The sequence below is a fragment of the Cnephaeus nilssonii genome, assembly GCF_951640355.1.
Source record: "Cnephaeus nilssonii genome assembly, chromosome: 1".
Classification (NCBI taxonomy): Eukaryota; Metazoa; Chordata; class Mammalia; order Chiroptera; family Vespertilionidae; genus Cnephaeus; species Cnephaeus nilssonii.
This window is the reverse complement of record NC_137072.1, coordinates 27,257,770-27,272,773: the sequence shown is the minus strand read 5'-3', so window position 1 is coordinate 27,272,773 and position 15,004 is coordinate 27,257,770. Positions and strand designations below refer to the sequence as shown.

The 15,004-nt window shown below is 42.0% G+C and overlaps 1 protein-coding gene across 1 annotated transcript in view; it reads right to left on the bottom strand.

Annotated features, from left to right (window-relative positions):
- The window catches only part of LOC307105243 (cyclin-Y-like protein 1), a 123,248-nt gene that overhangs the window by 45,888 nt on the left and 62,356 nt on the right, over positions 1 to 15,004 (bottom strand). The window contains exons 10-12 of the mRNA XM_079780891.1: positions 10,981 to 13,953; positions 4,126 to 4,195; positions 3,487 to 3,569 (exon numbers count right to left, since the gene is read on the bottom strand). Of these exons, the coding sequence (XP_079637017.1) occupies positions 13,843 to 13,953 (111 nt within the window). The 3' untranslated portion in view covers positions 3,487 to 3,569; positions 4,126 to 4,195; positions 10,981 to 13,842. The remainder of the gene's footprint in view (positions 1 to 3,486; positions 3,570 to 4,125; positions 4,196 to 10,980; positions 13,954 to 15,004) is intronic.

Genomic DNA, 15,004 nt, shown 5'->3' with positions numbered 1-15,004 from the left:
CTCGCTCCTTCTCTTCTTAATACACCAGCCACGTCCAGGAGGAGTAGATCGAGGTGGAGGAGACCATTGAGGCTGCAAAAGCTGAGGAAGCTAAGGATGAACCCCCTTCTGAAGGAGAAGCTGAAGAGGAGGAAAAGGAGAAGGAAGAGGCTGAGGAAGAGGAAGGAGAGGAAGAAGAAGAAGGTGCCAAGGAAGAATTTGAGGATGCAAAGGAGGAAGGAGGTGAAGGTGAAGGAGTAGATGCCCAAGAAGCTGAGGATGAGAAGAAAGATGAAGAAGGTGCTGGGGAGGAGCAAGCAACCAAGAAGAAAGATTGAGCCCTCCTTTCCTTAATTATTTCGGGAATAATCCTCCCAAAACCAGGTCAGCCCTGCCACCAACCAAGCAGTTGAGTTCCCAATACTATATGACTTAAGAAGTCAATATATATAACATTCTGAGGTGACTCAGGTTGGACATTAAATGTTATGCTATGACTTTTCTGAAAGATGAAACAGAGGGCTTTATTGGCGATCACCCTGCCGGCTGCCTTCCAGAGGGGGAAAGGGGAGAGATTGAGAGAGAGAGAGAGAGAGAGAGAGAGAGAGAGAGAGAGAGAGAGAGGGCTTGAGAGTGAGAGAGCGTGCCGGGGTGAGAGTGCCTTTTAAGGGGAGGAAGGAGGGGACGGGGCTTAGTGCACTCAGCACACGCTGATTGGTGGTTTCATGTAAGGCACATGATTAGGCACCTAGGGACTTAGGAATTGGGGGCTTAGGGTATATGGCAGGTGCTGATTGGTGGTTCAATGTACAGTCCATATAAGGTGTTCAGGAATGTCCAGCTGCAGGTGGAGTTTACCTCATACTCCGTCCATCAGTTGGGGGAAGGGAGGATCTATCATTTTCTCCTTATGCAGAGTATCTGTTTGCTTGCAGAGTGGCTTCCTGGCTTGCTGCCAGCCTGTGCATGGTCCACGCTTATGAGTTCAGGATATATGACAATGTGAATAATTCAGATGTTTACAATAAAAACACATGAATACATGAATTCACTAATGTTAATGTTAAACTTAATGGAAAAAATTGTCCTTTGAATCTTTGGTGGTTAGAAATTACAGTCCTCAAATCATGTGCAATAAACAGTAAATAAAGTTACACTGAATGACAAAAAAAAATACATTAGGGGCCAGGAAACGTCAAAAGAACTGGGGAACCATTCCCAGATCAGGAAGGGAAGTCACAGGGTATCCTACCTTATAATAGAGAAACATGCAAATTGACCGCACCTCCGCTACGCCCACAGCCAATCAGAGCGAACAAGATGGTGGTTAATTTGCATATGCAGGCGCTGAGGAGCCTGGGTCCAGGAAACATCCTCCGGACCCAGGCCGCTCCTAGCCTGTAGGCCCGTGCTTATGTCCTGAGCTGCAGGGGTCCCAGAACGCCCTCTGGCCACTCAGAGCCTATGGGTGTAGGTGCCAAGCAACCTCGTGGGCGGAACATCCCCGCATAGCTATAGCGACGCGGGGATGTTCCGCCCCGCCCCCAGCGGCTTGCAAAGGCTCCTGCACAAAGCGATGGTTTGGGGCCATGCCCCTAGCCAGGCACCCTGGACCGGGGGCTGCCGCTGGCCTCTGGGGTGTGCCGAGACCCTGGAGGCCACTGCTGTGTGCTGCCCTGGGTCCCTGCAAACCCCAAGCCTGAGCGCCTGGCTGGGGGCGTTGCCCCAAACCGCTGCTTTGTGCAGGAGCCTTTGCAAGCGGTTTGGGGCCACGCCCCCAGCCAGGCGTCCAGGACCGGGGGCTGCTGCTGGCCTCCAGGGTGTGCCGAGACTCTGGCGGCCACTGCTGTGTGCTGCCCGGGGTCCCTGCAAGCCCCGAGCCTGAGGCCCATGGTCAGGCTGGCTGCTGGCCTCCCCAAGCCGCTTGCAAAGGCTCCTGCACAAAGCAGCGGTTTGGGGCCACACCCCCAGCCAGGCGCCCAGGACCAGGGGCTGCTGCTGGCCTCCTGGGTTTGCCGAGACCCTGGCGGCCACTGCTGCGTGCTGCCCAGGGTCCCTGCAAGCCTCGAGCTTGGGGCCCATGGTGGGGCTGGCTGCTGGCCTTGGGGCGTTTGGAGACGGGGATGTCCCTCCCCGCCCCCGCCCCAGAGGCTTTCCAAGCTCCAGCACCAAGTGGCAGATTGTGTCCATGCCCCAAGCCTAGCGCCCTCCACAGGGGGATGGCTGCTGGCCTCTGGGGTGTGTGGAGACCCCGGTAGCCACCACTGGGTGGCAGGGACACGCCCCTAGCCCAGTGGACACAACCCAGGGGCTGCATGAGCTGCAGAGGATACACCTTTTTAAAAAAAATTTTTATTGATTTTTTTTTTTTTTTACAGAGAAGAGGGGAGAGGGATAGACAGTCAGAAATATCAATGAGAAAGAAACATCCATTAGCTGCCTCCTGCACACTCCCCACTGGGGATATGCCTCCAACCAAGGTACATGCCCTTAACAGGAATCAAACCTGGGACCCTTCAGTCTGCAGGCCCACGGTCTATCCACTGAGCCAAACCATATTGAGAGTAAATACCTTTTCTGACAACTCATTAGCTAAGCTCCCTGTAGGCCACCAATTGCAGTGTTCTTGGTAATTTGGGTTATAAGAATCCAAGAAGGTAATCTAGGGTTTTTCTACCACACTCTTGAAGGAAAAAATGAAGGTCCCTTGAGGGGTCCCAGATTGGAGAGACTGCAGGCTGGGCTGAGGGACAACACCCCCCGCTACCCTCCCTCCCCGCTGTGCACGAATTTCGTGCACCGGGCCTCTCTAGTGTGTGTGTGTGTGTGTGTGTGTGTGTGTGTGTGTGTGTGTGTGTATATTATTGCTACGAAAACAGTATTTCCTACTACTTACAACATATACAATGTAATGTATTAGATGCCTTCCTATTGGATGAAGTATGTATTCTCATAGAGTAATACTGGTAGATATGTTATAGTTATGGCAGTATGTCATATCCTATCTATATTAATAAAAGGGTAATATGCTAATTAGACCATGAGACCTTCCAGATGTCCTTCTGAACAAAGCCATGGTGGCGGGACTGAGGCAGAATTGGTTATGGGTGATCAGGCCAGGAGGGGAGGGCAGTTGGGGGTGATCAGGCTGGCGGGGGGGTGTAGTTGGGGGCAAGCAGGCCAGCAGGCAGAGTGGTTAGGGGAGATCAAGCAGGCAGGCAGGTGAGCGGTTAGGAGCCGGTAGTCCCACATTGCGAGGGGTTTGTCCAACTGCAGGTTTAGGCTCGATCTCACAGGGGTCCCAGATTGGAGAGGATGCAGGCCAGGCTGAGGGACCATCCCCTCCCCGTGCATGAATTTCGTGCACTGGGCCACTAGTATATATATATTTCCCTATGAACTATAGAGACAATGGAACTTCCTGTCCTATAATACATAGTTCAATATAAGGTCTACAGTAGTTATTCAATCTAAGTTGAATTAGTAAATACGTGAATATAGATTGACTTAGCTGAAGAACATCCTATTCTGAGTGATATATCAGGTCTCCTTAGCTGGATGGATTGGCCAAAGGTGTCCTTTCAGTATCCCTGGCAACATACAAAGCAATAGGAAAGAAATAATTGAGACCAGAAATGGAGGTAGTTGTGGAGGCGCTGGTGATTAAAAATTCTCAGGTGACATTGAATTTGCCCAGCATTTTAAAGGAAGTAATTCACATTAAAAATATTACAGAAAAACCACTCAAAGCAAATGTTTCAATTCACAATAGGTCTAGTAATTCTCAATTTTAAGCAAATGCAATAGTATTCCAGACTTATAAATTCTACTGCATAAAGAGGTAGTAGGTTTATATAAAGAGATCCATATTTTACTTTTCTAAAGAAGATATTCCTGTAACCCGAATTTTATAATTGAGAAAACTTAACACTTGAGCATTTAAGTAATTTGAGATTTTAGCTCAAGTCAGGCTCCAAAGTCTAAGTTCCTCACATTATGGTGCCTTGAAAACTGTAAAGGATTCTTCTACTATAAAGCACTTACCTTAAACTCTAAGTAATGCAGAGCCATAAACAAATGAATAACCACCAACTATATTCTAGTGAAATACCATAAAAGAGGGAAATAAACAAAGAATATACTTACTCATTCCTGAGCATTTTCTATCACCATTCCATACAGTAGAAACAGCATGTCCCATCAATGGGAGGTGAAACTTTGGATATTCATAAAAAATAAAGTTATTAAAATATGAGTAAACAAATATTCAAATAAAATGACCCCTGTGGTAAGGAATAAAGTAATGACTTTTTGCATTAAATTATGTTGTTTAAGAAACAAAGTTGAAAAACACACAAAACTTACATTTTTCATTTTATTCACTCAACTGAACAACAGCCTTGTTAACTGAATCATTAAGTGAATCACCAGAAAGGCATCATTCTATTTATTCACATAAATTTAACAACTTTATCTAAGATGCTGTATTTGAATGAAAAAAATGATACTTAGACTGATAATTTACTTAATATTTATAATCATCTTTACAAATACATATATCAATATTATTATTTTGTGCTTGATGAAACCTATGTGAGTTTTAACCTCTGAGAAGTACTTATTTATTTAGAGTGAGTTAATAATAATTGATTTATCCATTTTAATAGAAATAGCTATAAAAGAGCTTGAGAGGGAGGGTAGTTTCATAGAGAATAACAGTAAAAAATTTTTTTTAGTCAAGAAGGGAAACATTTATAAATAGGTAAGTATATACTGACTAAAAGCCCGGCGCATGAATTCATGCACCAGTGGGGTCCCTCGGCCTGGCCTGCGGGATAGGGGCCCAAACCAGCTCTCTGACGTCCCCCAAGAGGTCCCGGATTGCGAGAGGGTGCAGGCTAGGCCAAGATACCCCACCAGTGCACGATCGGGGCCAGGGAGAGATGTGGGAGGTCGGCCAGCCAGGGAAGAACCATGGGAGGGCTCCAGGGTGTGTCTGGCCCATCTTGCTCAGTCCCAATTGGCTGGACCCCAGCAGCAAGCTAACCTACCCATCAGAGCGTCTGCCCCCTGGTGGTCAGTACACATCACAGCAACTGGATGACTGGTTGACTGTCTGCCCCCTGGTGATCAGTGCATGTCATAGTGACTTGTTTACTGGTCGACTGCCCCCTGGTGGTCAGTGCACATCATAGCAAGTGGTTGAGAGGCCTTAGCATATCATTAGCATATTATGCTTTGACTAGAGGCCTGGTGCATGAAATTTATGCACTGGGGGGGGGGGGGTTGTCCCTCAGCCCAACCTGCATCCTCTCCAATCTGGGACCCCTCGGGGGATGTCCACCTGCCTGGGCAGAGCGACAGGTTGGCCCCACTATTGGCACTAATGGGGGACCCTGCCGACTACTTCTGGACAATGGAGTGCCTAGCTTGCCCCAACCCCTTAGTGAGCAGCAGGCCCTGCCCCCTCCACAGGGGAGGGCCAGGTGCCTCGCCTCATGAGCAGGGAATTCTTGGTCTGCCCCAACCCCTGTGTGGGCAGAGCAACTAGCCCGCCCCTCCATAAAGGCCAGCGGGTCAACCGCCTGCCTCCTGCACTAGTGGAGCAATGCCCAGCCTGACCCTCCTCCCTCAACAGTGGAGCCCCTATCCCCAACCACCACCCTGACACATGCTCAGCCTGGACACAGGGACCGGCCACCCAAACCAGCACGCCTGACCCAGTGTCCCTGGACAACTGGCCCCACTGCCTGGATGTGGTGCACCCAACCCAGCTCCCCATGACCCAACATCCCCAGAAGCACAGATCTGCCATCCTGACCCACTGTGACTTACATAGAAATGGCTCTACTGCCTGACACTGCCAGGTAGACACTACCTGAAGCCCTCTGATGCAGGGACCAGGCACAGAGACCAGATATGCCTAACTCGATGCCATCAGAAGGTCAGACGCATCACTGAGACCCGGTGGGACTAGTCACCTCTGAACACACGGACTCCCACTTCGGAAACCACCTACCTCACCCAGCTCCCCAATTTACCAGACTGCTAAAATGGGAAGACAAAGAATCCCCAAAGGAACGAAAAAGAGGAACCGCCATAAAAGGAACTAAATGAAATGGAGGCAAGTAATTTCTCAGATACAGAATGGAAAGTAATGATTATAAGGATGTTCAAACATTTGACTGAGAATTACAAGCAACTTGATGGAGTTGAATGACAAATGCACCAACATGAATAAGAATCAAAGGGAAATGAGGAATGACATAGGTGTATTAAAGAACAGCCTGGACAGATTAAACTGTAGCCTAGAAGAAGCTGAGGACCAAATTAGTGTGTTAGAAGACAATGTAAAAAAACTCCTAAACAGAGCAGCAACTGGAAAAAAAAAAGAAAAAGAAGGAGGAGAGTTTGAGGGAGCTTTGGGTCAACCTGAAAGAAACAACATACACATAATAGGGGTTCAAGAAGGAGAAGAAGCAGAGCAAGCAATAGAAAACCTGTTTGAAGAAATAATGATAGAAAACTTCCCTGACTTGGAGAAGAAAAAACTCACAGGAAGCACAAAGAGTCCCAATCAGATGAACCAAAAAGACCCAAGACACATCATAATTAAAATGGCAAACATTAAAGACAAAGAAAGAATTTTAAAGGCTACGAGAGAGAGAAAGAAAATTACCTACAATGGAACTCCCATTAGACTATCAGCTGATTTCTTAATAGAAGCACTTCAGGCCAGAAGGGAGTGACATGTAGCATACAAAGTAATGAGAAGCAAAGGAAAGAATACTCTCCAGATGGCTGTCATTCAAAATTGAAGTTGAAATTAGGAGCTTCTAAGACACACACACAAAAATAAAAGAGGCTAAAGGAGTTTATTACTACCAAAACAACAATGCAAGAAATGCTGAGAGATTGTTGTATGAAGAAGAAAGAGAAAAGAGGGAAAAACACAGGTATAAAGAATAAAAATGGTAATAAACAAGTACCTTGCAATAATAACCTTAAAAGTAAATTAATTAAATGCTCCAATCAAAATATATAGGGTAGGTGAAGGGATAGGAAAACATGACCCATATATATGCTGTTTACAAGAGACCCACCTCAGAACAAAGACTCACACAGAATGAAAGTGAAGGGATGGAAGAAAAATTTCCATGCAAATGGAAATTAAAAATAAAACAGAGGTAGCAATACTCATATCTGACAAAATAGACTTCAAAATTAAGGCCATAAAAAGAGACAATGAAGGCCATGCCAATAAACTGAAAGGATCAATACAACAAGAGGATATAATCCTGGGTGCTCCTATATATGCACCCACTATAGGAGCACCCAAATACATAAATTAACTTCTGGAGGATTTAAAGAGAGATTGACAGCAATTCAATCATAGTAAGGTGCTTTAACACGCCACTGGCATTATAGGATAGATCTTCTAGACAAAAAAATCAACAAAGAAACAGCAACCGTAAATGACACAATGGATCAAATGAATTTAGAAGACATTTACAGAACATTTCACACCAAAGATACATGTTCATTCTTCTGAAGTGCACATGGGACATTCTCAAAGACAGACCACATGGTAGGGTACAAAACAAATCTCTACAAATTCTAGAGGGTTGAAATCATATCAAGCATCTTCTGGGATTACAGTGACATGAAACTAGAAGTCAAATACAATAAAAACACCCCCAAACATTCAAACACATGAAGGCTAAATATCATGTTACTACATAATGAATGGGTTACTGATGACATCAAGGAAGAACTCAAATAGTTCCTAAAAAAAATAAAATAAAAATGAACACACAACAACCCAAAGCCTCTGGGATACAGTGGAAGCAATCCTGAGAGGGAAGTACATACTACTACAGGCCTATCTTAAGAAACAAGAAAAATTGCTAAAAAACTGTCTAACACTACATCCTAAATATCTAGAAAGACAACAAGAAAAAGCCCATAGTAAGAAGGAAAGAAATAAAAAGATAAGAGCAGAAATAAATGAAATGGAGACAAAAAATACAATACAAAAGATCAATGAAACCAAGAGCTGGTTCTTTGAAAAGATAAATAAGATTCATGCACCTTTAGACCATCTCATCAAGACACAAAGAGAGAGAATGCAAATAAATAAATAAATTCTGAAACAAATGGGGAGAAATAACAATTGATATCACAGAAATACAAAGGATTGTAAGAAAATGCAACGAACAACTATATGCCAACAAGCTGGACAACCTGCATGAAATGGACAAATGCCTAGAAAAATACAACCTTCCAAAATTGAAATGAAATAAAAGAATTTTCAAATCACAGAAAACATGAATAGGCCAATAAGTACTGATAAAGTAGAAGCAGTAATGAAAAAACTCCCAGCAAACTAAAGCCCTAAAACCTAGAACAACATAGGGTTGTCCACTTTCAGCACCTTTATTCAACATAGTACTGGAGTGCGGGAAGCCACCCACTGCCAATACTATCATGAGAGTGCACCAAGGAACGCAGAAGGCCGATGGACCTTGGGTGTTAGCAGGGCTAACACCAAGTACCATTGTTCATTTTGAGATAGCAGTGGCTCGAAGCAATTTCCTGACCTAATAGCCTCAAAGTAAATGGTTACTGGACCGTACTGATCTTTACTGATCTTTATTGACATTAGACAGTCTGTCTGCTACCGTGCTTTATTGAGGGCAAGATGTGTATCTAAAACCAAATAAAAAGCGGATAAGGCCAGGTTTCAGTGTGCCTCTCCAAGAGAGAGGTCTCCACCTGGCCCCCCCCCCCACCCCTTAATAATTCATATTTCTTGTCTAGTGTTTTCATTTGTGCATCAGCCCCTTCTTCAGATCCTGAACCCTAGCCATTCAGGTCGCAGCACTGGAGGTCTTAGTCACAGCTATTATACAAGAAGAAAACATAAAAGGCATGCAAATTGGAAGAAGGTAGTAAAACTGTCATTATGCGCAGGTGATATGATATAGTACATAGAAAACCTCTAGGACTCCACCAAAAAACTACTAGATTTAATCATGGATTTTGCAAATGTTGCCAGATACAAAATTAACACCCAGAAATCACTGGCATTCTTATACACCAATAATAAACTCTCAGAGATAGAAACTAAAAAAATTAATGCCATTTGCAACTGCAACAAAAAAATTAAGATACTTAGGAATACATTTAAACAAGAAGGTAAAAGACCTGTACTCAGAAAACTATAGAATATTGAAAAAAGAGATAGAAGTAGACATAAGTGTAAGAACATACTGTGTTCATGGATTGGAATTATTAACATCGTGAAAATGTCCATACTACCGAAAGCAATATATAGATTTAATGCAATCCCTATTCAAATACCAGTGGCATACTACACAGGTGTAGAACAGACTTTCCAAACATTGATATGGAACAACAATAAAAAAGAGCCTGGAAAGCTGCAGCAATCCTGAGAAAGAACAGAGTTGGATGCATCACAAGACTAGATAGCAAGCTATACCACAAAGCCACTGTAATCAAAACAGCTTGGTACTGGCACAAGAACAGACATATATAGTTCAATGGAACAAATTAGAGAACCCAAGCATCAACCCAAGCCATTATGTTCAATTAATCTTTGAGAAAGGAGATGAGAACAGTGGAGTAAAAAGAATCCCTTCAATAAATGGTGTTGAGATCACTAGACAACTACATGCAAAAGAAAAAAGGAAAGAAAAAAGGAAAGAAACTAACATACACTGTACATAAAAATAAAATCAAGATGGATAAAAGACTTAAATGTAACACGTGAAACCATAAAAATCTTAGAAGAAACCATAGGCAGCAAAATCTCAGACATTTCTCATAGCAATATGTTTACTGATACATCTCCTAGGAAAATGGAAATGAAGGAGAAAATAAACAAATGGGACTACATCAAAACAAAAAGCTTCTGCACAGCAAAAGAAACCATCTACAAAATAACAATATGCATGGGAGAACATATTTGCCAATTATATATCCAAACAGAGGCCTGGTGCATGAAAATTTGTGCACTCGGGGTGGGGGGTCCCTTAGCCCAGCCTGTGCCCTCTCACAGCCCAGGACCCCTTAGGGATGTCCCACTGATGGCTTAGGCCCGCTCCCTGGGGGATCAGGTGTAAGCTGGCAGTCAGACATCCCTCTGGCAGCCCAGCAGCCCTTGGGGGATGTCCGACTAATGGCCGTTAGTCGGACATCCTTAGTGTTGCCACCACTGCTACTGAGTTGGCCAGCCATGAGCCGGCTTCTGACTGAGTGGCCCTCCCCCTGTGAAAGCGCACTGACCACCAGGGGGCAGCTCCTGAGTTGAGCATCATGCGTGTCATAGGGACTGGTCATTCCCGGTCGTTCCTCCCTTAGGGTCAATTTGCATATTGCCCTTTTATTCTATAGGGTAAGGGTTTAATCTCCAAAATTTATAGGGAACTCAGACAATTTAACAAAAGGAAGATAATCCAATTAAAAACTGGGAAAAGAACCTAAAAAAGACAACTATCCAAAGTGGACATGCAGAAGGCCAAAAGGCATATGTAAAATGCTCAAAGTCACTACTCATCCAAGAGATGCAAACCAAAATGACAATGAGGTACCATCTCACACCTGTCAGAATGGCTATCATTAACAAATAAACAAATGACAAGTGTTGGCAAGTATGTAGAGAAAAGGGAACCCTAGTTCACTGCTGGTGGGAATGCAGACTTGGTGCAGCCTCTGTGGAGAACAGTATGGAGTTTCCTCAAAAAATTAAAAATGGAACTCCCATTGACCCAGTGACCCCACCTCTAGGAATATAGCCTAAGAAATCAGAAACACCAATCAGAAAGAATATATCCACCCCTATGTTCATAGCAGTGTAATTTATAATAGCTAATATTTGGAAACAGCTTAAGTGCCCATCAGCAGATGAGTGGATTAAAAAACTGTGGTACATGTACATCATGGAATACCATGAAGCAATAAAAAAGAAGAATCTCTTACCCTTTGAGACAGCATGGAGGGGTCTGGAGAGCATCATGCTAAGCGAAATAAGCCAGTCAGAGAGAGACAAGTATCACATGATCTCTCTCATATGTGGAATCTAGTGAGCAAAATAAACTGATGAACAAAATAGATCCAGAAACATAAAAGCATCAAATAGACTGTCAAACCTCAGGGGGAAGGCAGGAGAGCCTGGGGGCCTGGGAAGAGATCAACCAATGAACTTGTATGCATGTATGCATAACCTGTGGACAGACAATGGGGTGGTGAAGGCCTAGGGTAGGGGCAGAAGCGGACTGGGAGATGTCAGTGGGGGAAAGGGGAATATATATGTAATACTTTGAACAATAAAAAAATCTTTATTGTTATAAAAAATCTTACTATTTCCTTACTTTTTAATGTAGAGACTGGCTTTAAGCATCTAATCTTTTTAAAAAATTTTTAATTAGTTCAACTATTCCTGCCAACATTTTGATAACTTTAATGAAATATTAAATATGCTTAGAGCAACCCAGTAAAACCTGGAAAATATTTAAAACCAATCTTAATGACACTTTTGACTGTCATCCTTGTGAATATTTTCTACTCACTTCCTTCAACTGTATTATCAACTCTAAACATGTTAAATTTTTTGAAAGGTTACGCTTGAAAAGCCTCAAGAAGAAACATCACGGAACTGTTCAAATTTTAAAAATTCTTCCTTGCTAATGTGCTATTAGAATTCGCCATTGTAACTGCAGAAGAAGGAGAGAAAATGCTGACATCACAGACTCATTTTAACTCAAAAAGGCAATAGTGCATCACATTCAGTCCTACAGGGAAAGCAAGATGTAGATCACAAACAATAAAATTTTACTTTCTAGAAATTGGTTAATTTCTTTAAAAACAATTTCCAGACATGATAGCTAATGGCATGCATTATAGGTAGAATAAGTCACTTATTCAATACTAATGGCCCAGTGCATGGATTTGTGTACATCGAAAGGAAATTAATTAGAAGAAAGATTTGTGCAGTAATTATGTTACTGCAAAAATTACATGTCATAATCTAATATATAAAAGGCTAAGTGACTGACTGTATGTCAGCCAGAACTTTATATGTATTGTGCATGCGAGAGTCAAGGTTTATTTTTAAATTACCAGTGTGTATCATATGTACTGGCCAGTCGGTCAGATGGTTGGATGGATGGACGGTTGGTTACTTAGCCTTTTATATATATAGATAAGCCATTGGAACTACCTTACTTTCCAAAAGGCACCTGCTAGCAAGATGGTCCTGGAAAGTAATACAGAATAGAATCCTTTGTATCTAGCTTCTGTACCACCAGAAATCTCAATTTCACTACTTCATTCTGGCAGTTTTTAGGCTAATTACATAACAATTTTCAAAGGCTAAAGACCACACAATATATGATTTTTATAATAAGAATAGTTGTTATTAAATTTCTTTTATTATTTATTTATTTTTAAAAAATATATTTTTGTTGATTTCAGAGAGAAAGGAAAAGGAAGAGAGAGAAAGAAACATCAATGATGAGAGGGAACCATTGATTGGTTGCCTCCTGCACGCCCCCTACTGGGGACCAAGCCCGCAACCTGGTCATGTGCCCTTGACTGGAATCGAACCCAGAACCCTTGAGTTCGCAGGCCAACATTCTATCCACTGAGCCAAACCGACCAGGGCTATTTAATTTATTTTAAAGAGAAATCTGTGACCTGGCTGGGTGACTCAGATGGTTGGAGTGTCTTCCTAAAGGGTTGTGGGTTTGGTTCCCAATTAAGAGCGCATGCGCAGGTTTTGGGTTTGATCCCATGTCTTGGGGACTGTCTGGGAGGCAACCAAGGGATGTTTCTCTCTCACATCTATGTTTCTCCCTCTCTCCCTTCTTCTCTAAAATCAACTTAAAAGGTAGAGAAATCTTCAATGTTTGAAAAACTATAATGAAAACTCAGAACTAGAATTATTTTTAAATAATTCATATTCAGCAACAATGTCCAAAAAGTTGAGGAGGAATGCAAAGAGCACATAATGGAGGGGGGGGGGGTGGGGGGCAGGGGGGGGGGGAAGTGCCCATTTTTGATCTAAGAAGTAATGAAAAATATTTAAGAAATGTCCTTAGGTCTAAAAAGTCCATTTTTCCCCAATATCAAAGTAAACATTAAAGCATTTGAAACTATAGTATATAGAAATAGGTACTTTAAATTTTCTATATGAGAGTTCTAAAAAGAGATTGTCAAGTGTGAGGATAACTAGAACTTTTTTAAAAGTTTGAGAGTGACATTTTCTTTTTATCAAAAAATGAAAATAAACAAATGTAATATCCTCTAGTAGTAAAAATACCATATTTTCCAGCGTATAAGACGACTTTTTATAATTCGCCATTATAAAATCTTCTCAAAAGTCGGGTGTCTTACACGCCGGAAAATATGGTACCTGTATCCCCCGCAAGCCGCTGTCCCAGTACTGGAGCTGAGAGTGAGTACCGTATTTTCCGGCGTGTGAGACCCCCCGACTTTTGAGAAGATTTTCCTGGGTTAAAAAGTCGTCTTATATGCCGGAAAATATGGTAACCAAAAGGGAAGTGAAAAATACTAAGGATCACAAATTAAGCGTAGGCTAAAAAAGATCCTCATGAGGTTTAAAACCTTTCATTTATTTTTACGAGGAAATAATAAACTTGCCAGAACAGGGAATATTATATTTCAAAAGTCCTTGTTTTGGTAAGTGAGAAACTCATTACGTCAATACCCTTAAAATCTCCCTTAAAAGGAAATAACTTATCTGGGATTGGAGCAGGAGCGGTAATTCTTCTCCAGTCCTTGCAGATGAGGGGCTCATCATGTCACAGCACTCATTCCTCCTTAAGATAAGATGGCATCGGCATGTTGCATATCAGTAAGTTTATCACAGCTGCCAGATTTTTTTATGGCCACCCTGCACAGGTTTTTGTTCTCACAATATCTGGATATGGCCTAGGAAGAGAAATGAGATAGATAGAGCACAGGGACATTCAAAAAAAAGAGTTGCAGCCTTCACAGAGAAAGCCACACATTCCCACTTCTTTACATGGATTATAGTTACGGTACTGCTTCTTCGGAGAGCTGGCGTATACACTGCTTGGTCCTTGGGATCCTACTTCATGCTCATTCACTAAGGTAAGTCATTTAGGGACTGGATTAGATTGCCAGAGCAAAGGGGAACTTAAAATTTACAGTTTGGATTTGCTCAACAATGTCAAAGGTGTGACAAGGTCCTAACAACACTATCATCTGTTGCCTATACATTTGGTTCCATAAATATAATAAACTTACACTTGGACAAAGTCATTGTTGACTCAGCTATTGAAACTCTAGCCAAACTTCATTAGTTAGCATTTACTCTAGGCAAATTTTAATGAGGCAGGCATGGGTTGTACTTGATTGAAAGGTAGGAAAGTGCTAATGATTGAAGCACTATAAAGCTACTATTTCAGTTGCACATTAATTAAGGCAGAAACACGTCTTATTCTAAAGGACCATTGAAGTACCACAGAAAGTGTCCAATTTAAAAGTGTCCATTTCCGTTGAGAATAATTTTGTTGTATATCCGCCAAAAGCCATACGCCATAATTTCTTTGTCCAATGTATTTTACCATCTCCATTAAAAACCTATATACTTTCTACAGCAAGTGCTTGAAGCACATATTCTATAATCTAAGTATAAGTCTCTCAGGTTAGATTTGTTAACAGACTAAAGGTACTAAACATATATACAGAAAAGACATGAATTTGCAAACCGAGTTAACAATGGTAAGTAGAACATGGTTGTAGATGCGATTAGTGATACAACTGTAAGAAATTATTCATATATGGCTAGAAATAAGAACAGAGTTTCCAAACAAACAAACAAACAAACAAACAAACAAACAAAAGAACCCCCCCACACACCATCCAAGATTAAATTGGATATAAATTATTTTGAATCATGGTCACAGAGATCATTTTTGTATAATGTGGGTTTCTTAAATAAACCAGAAAGAGATAC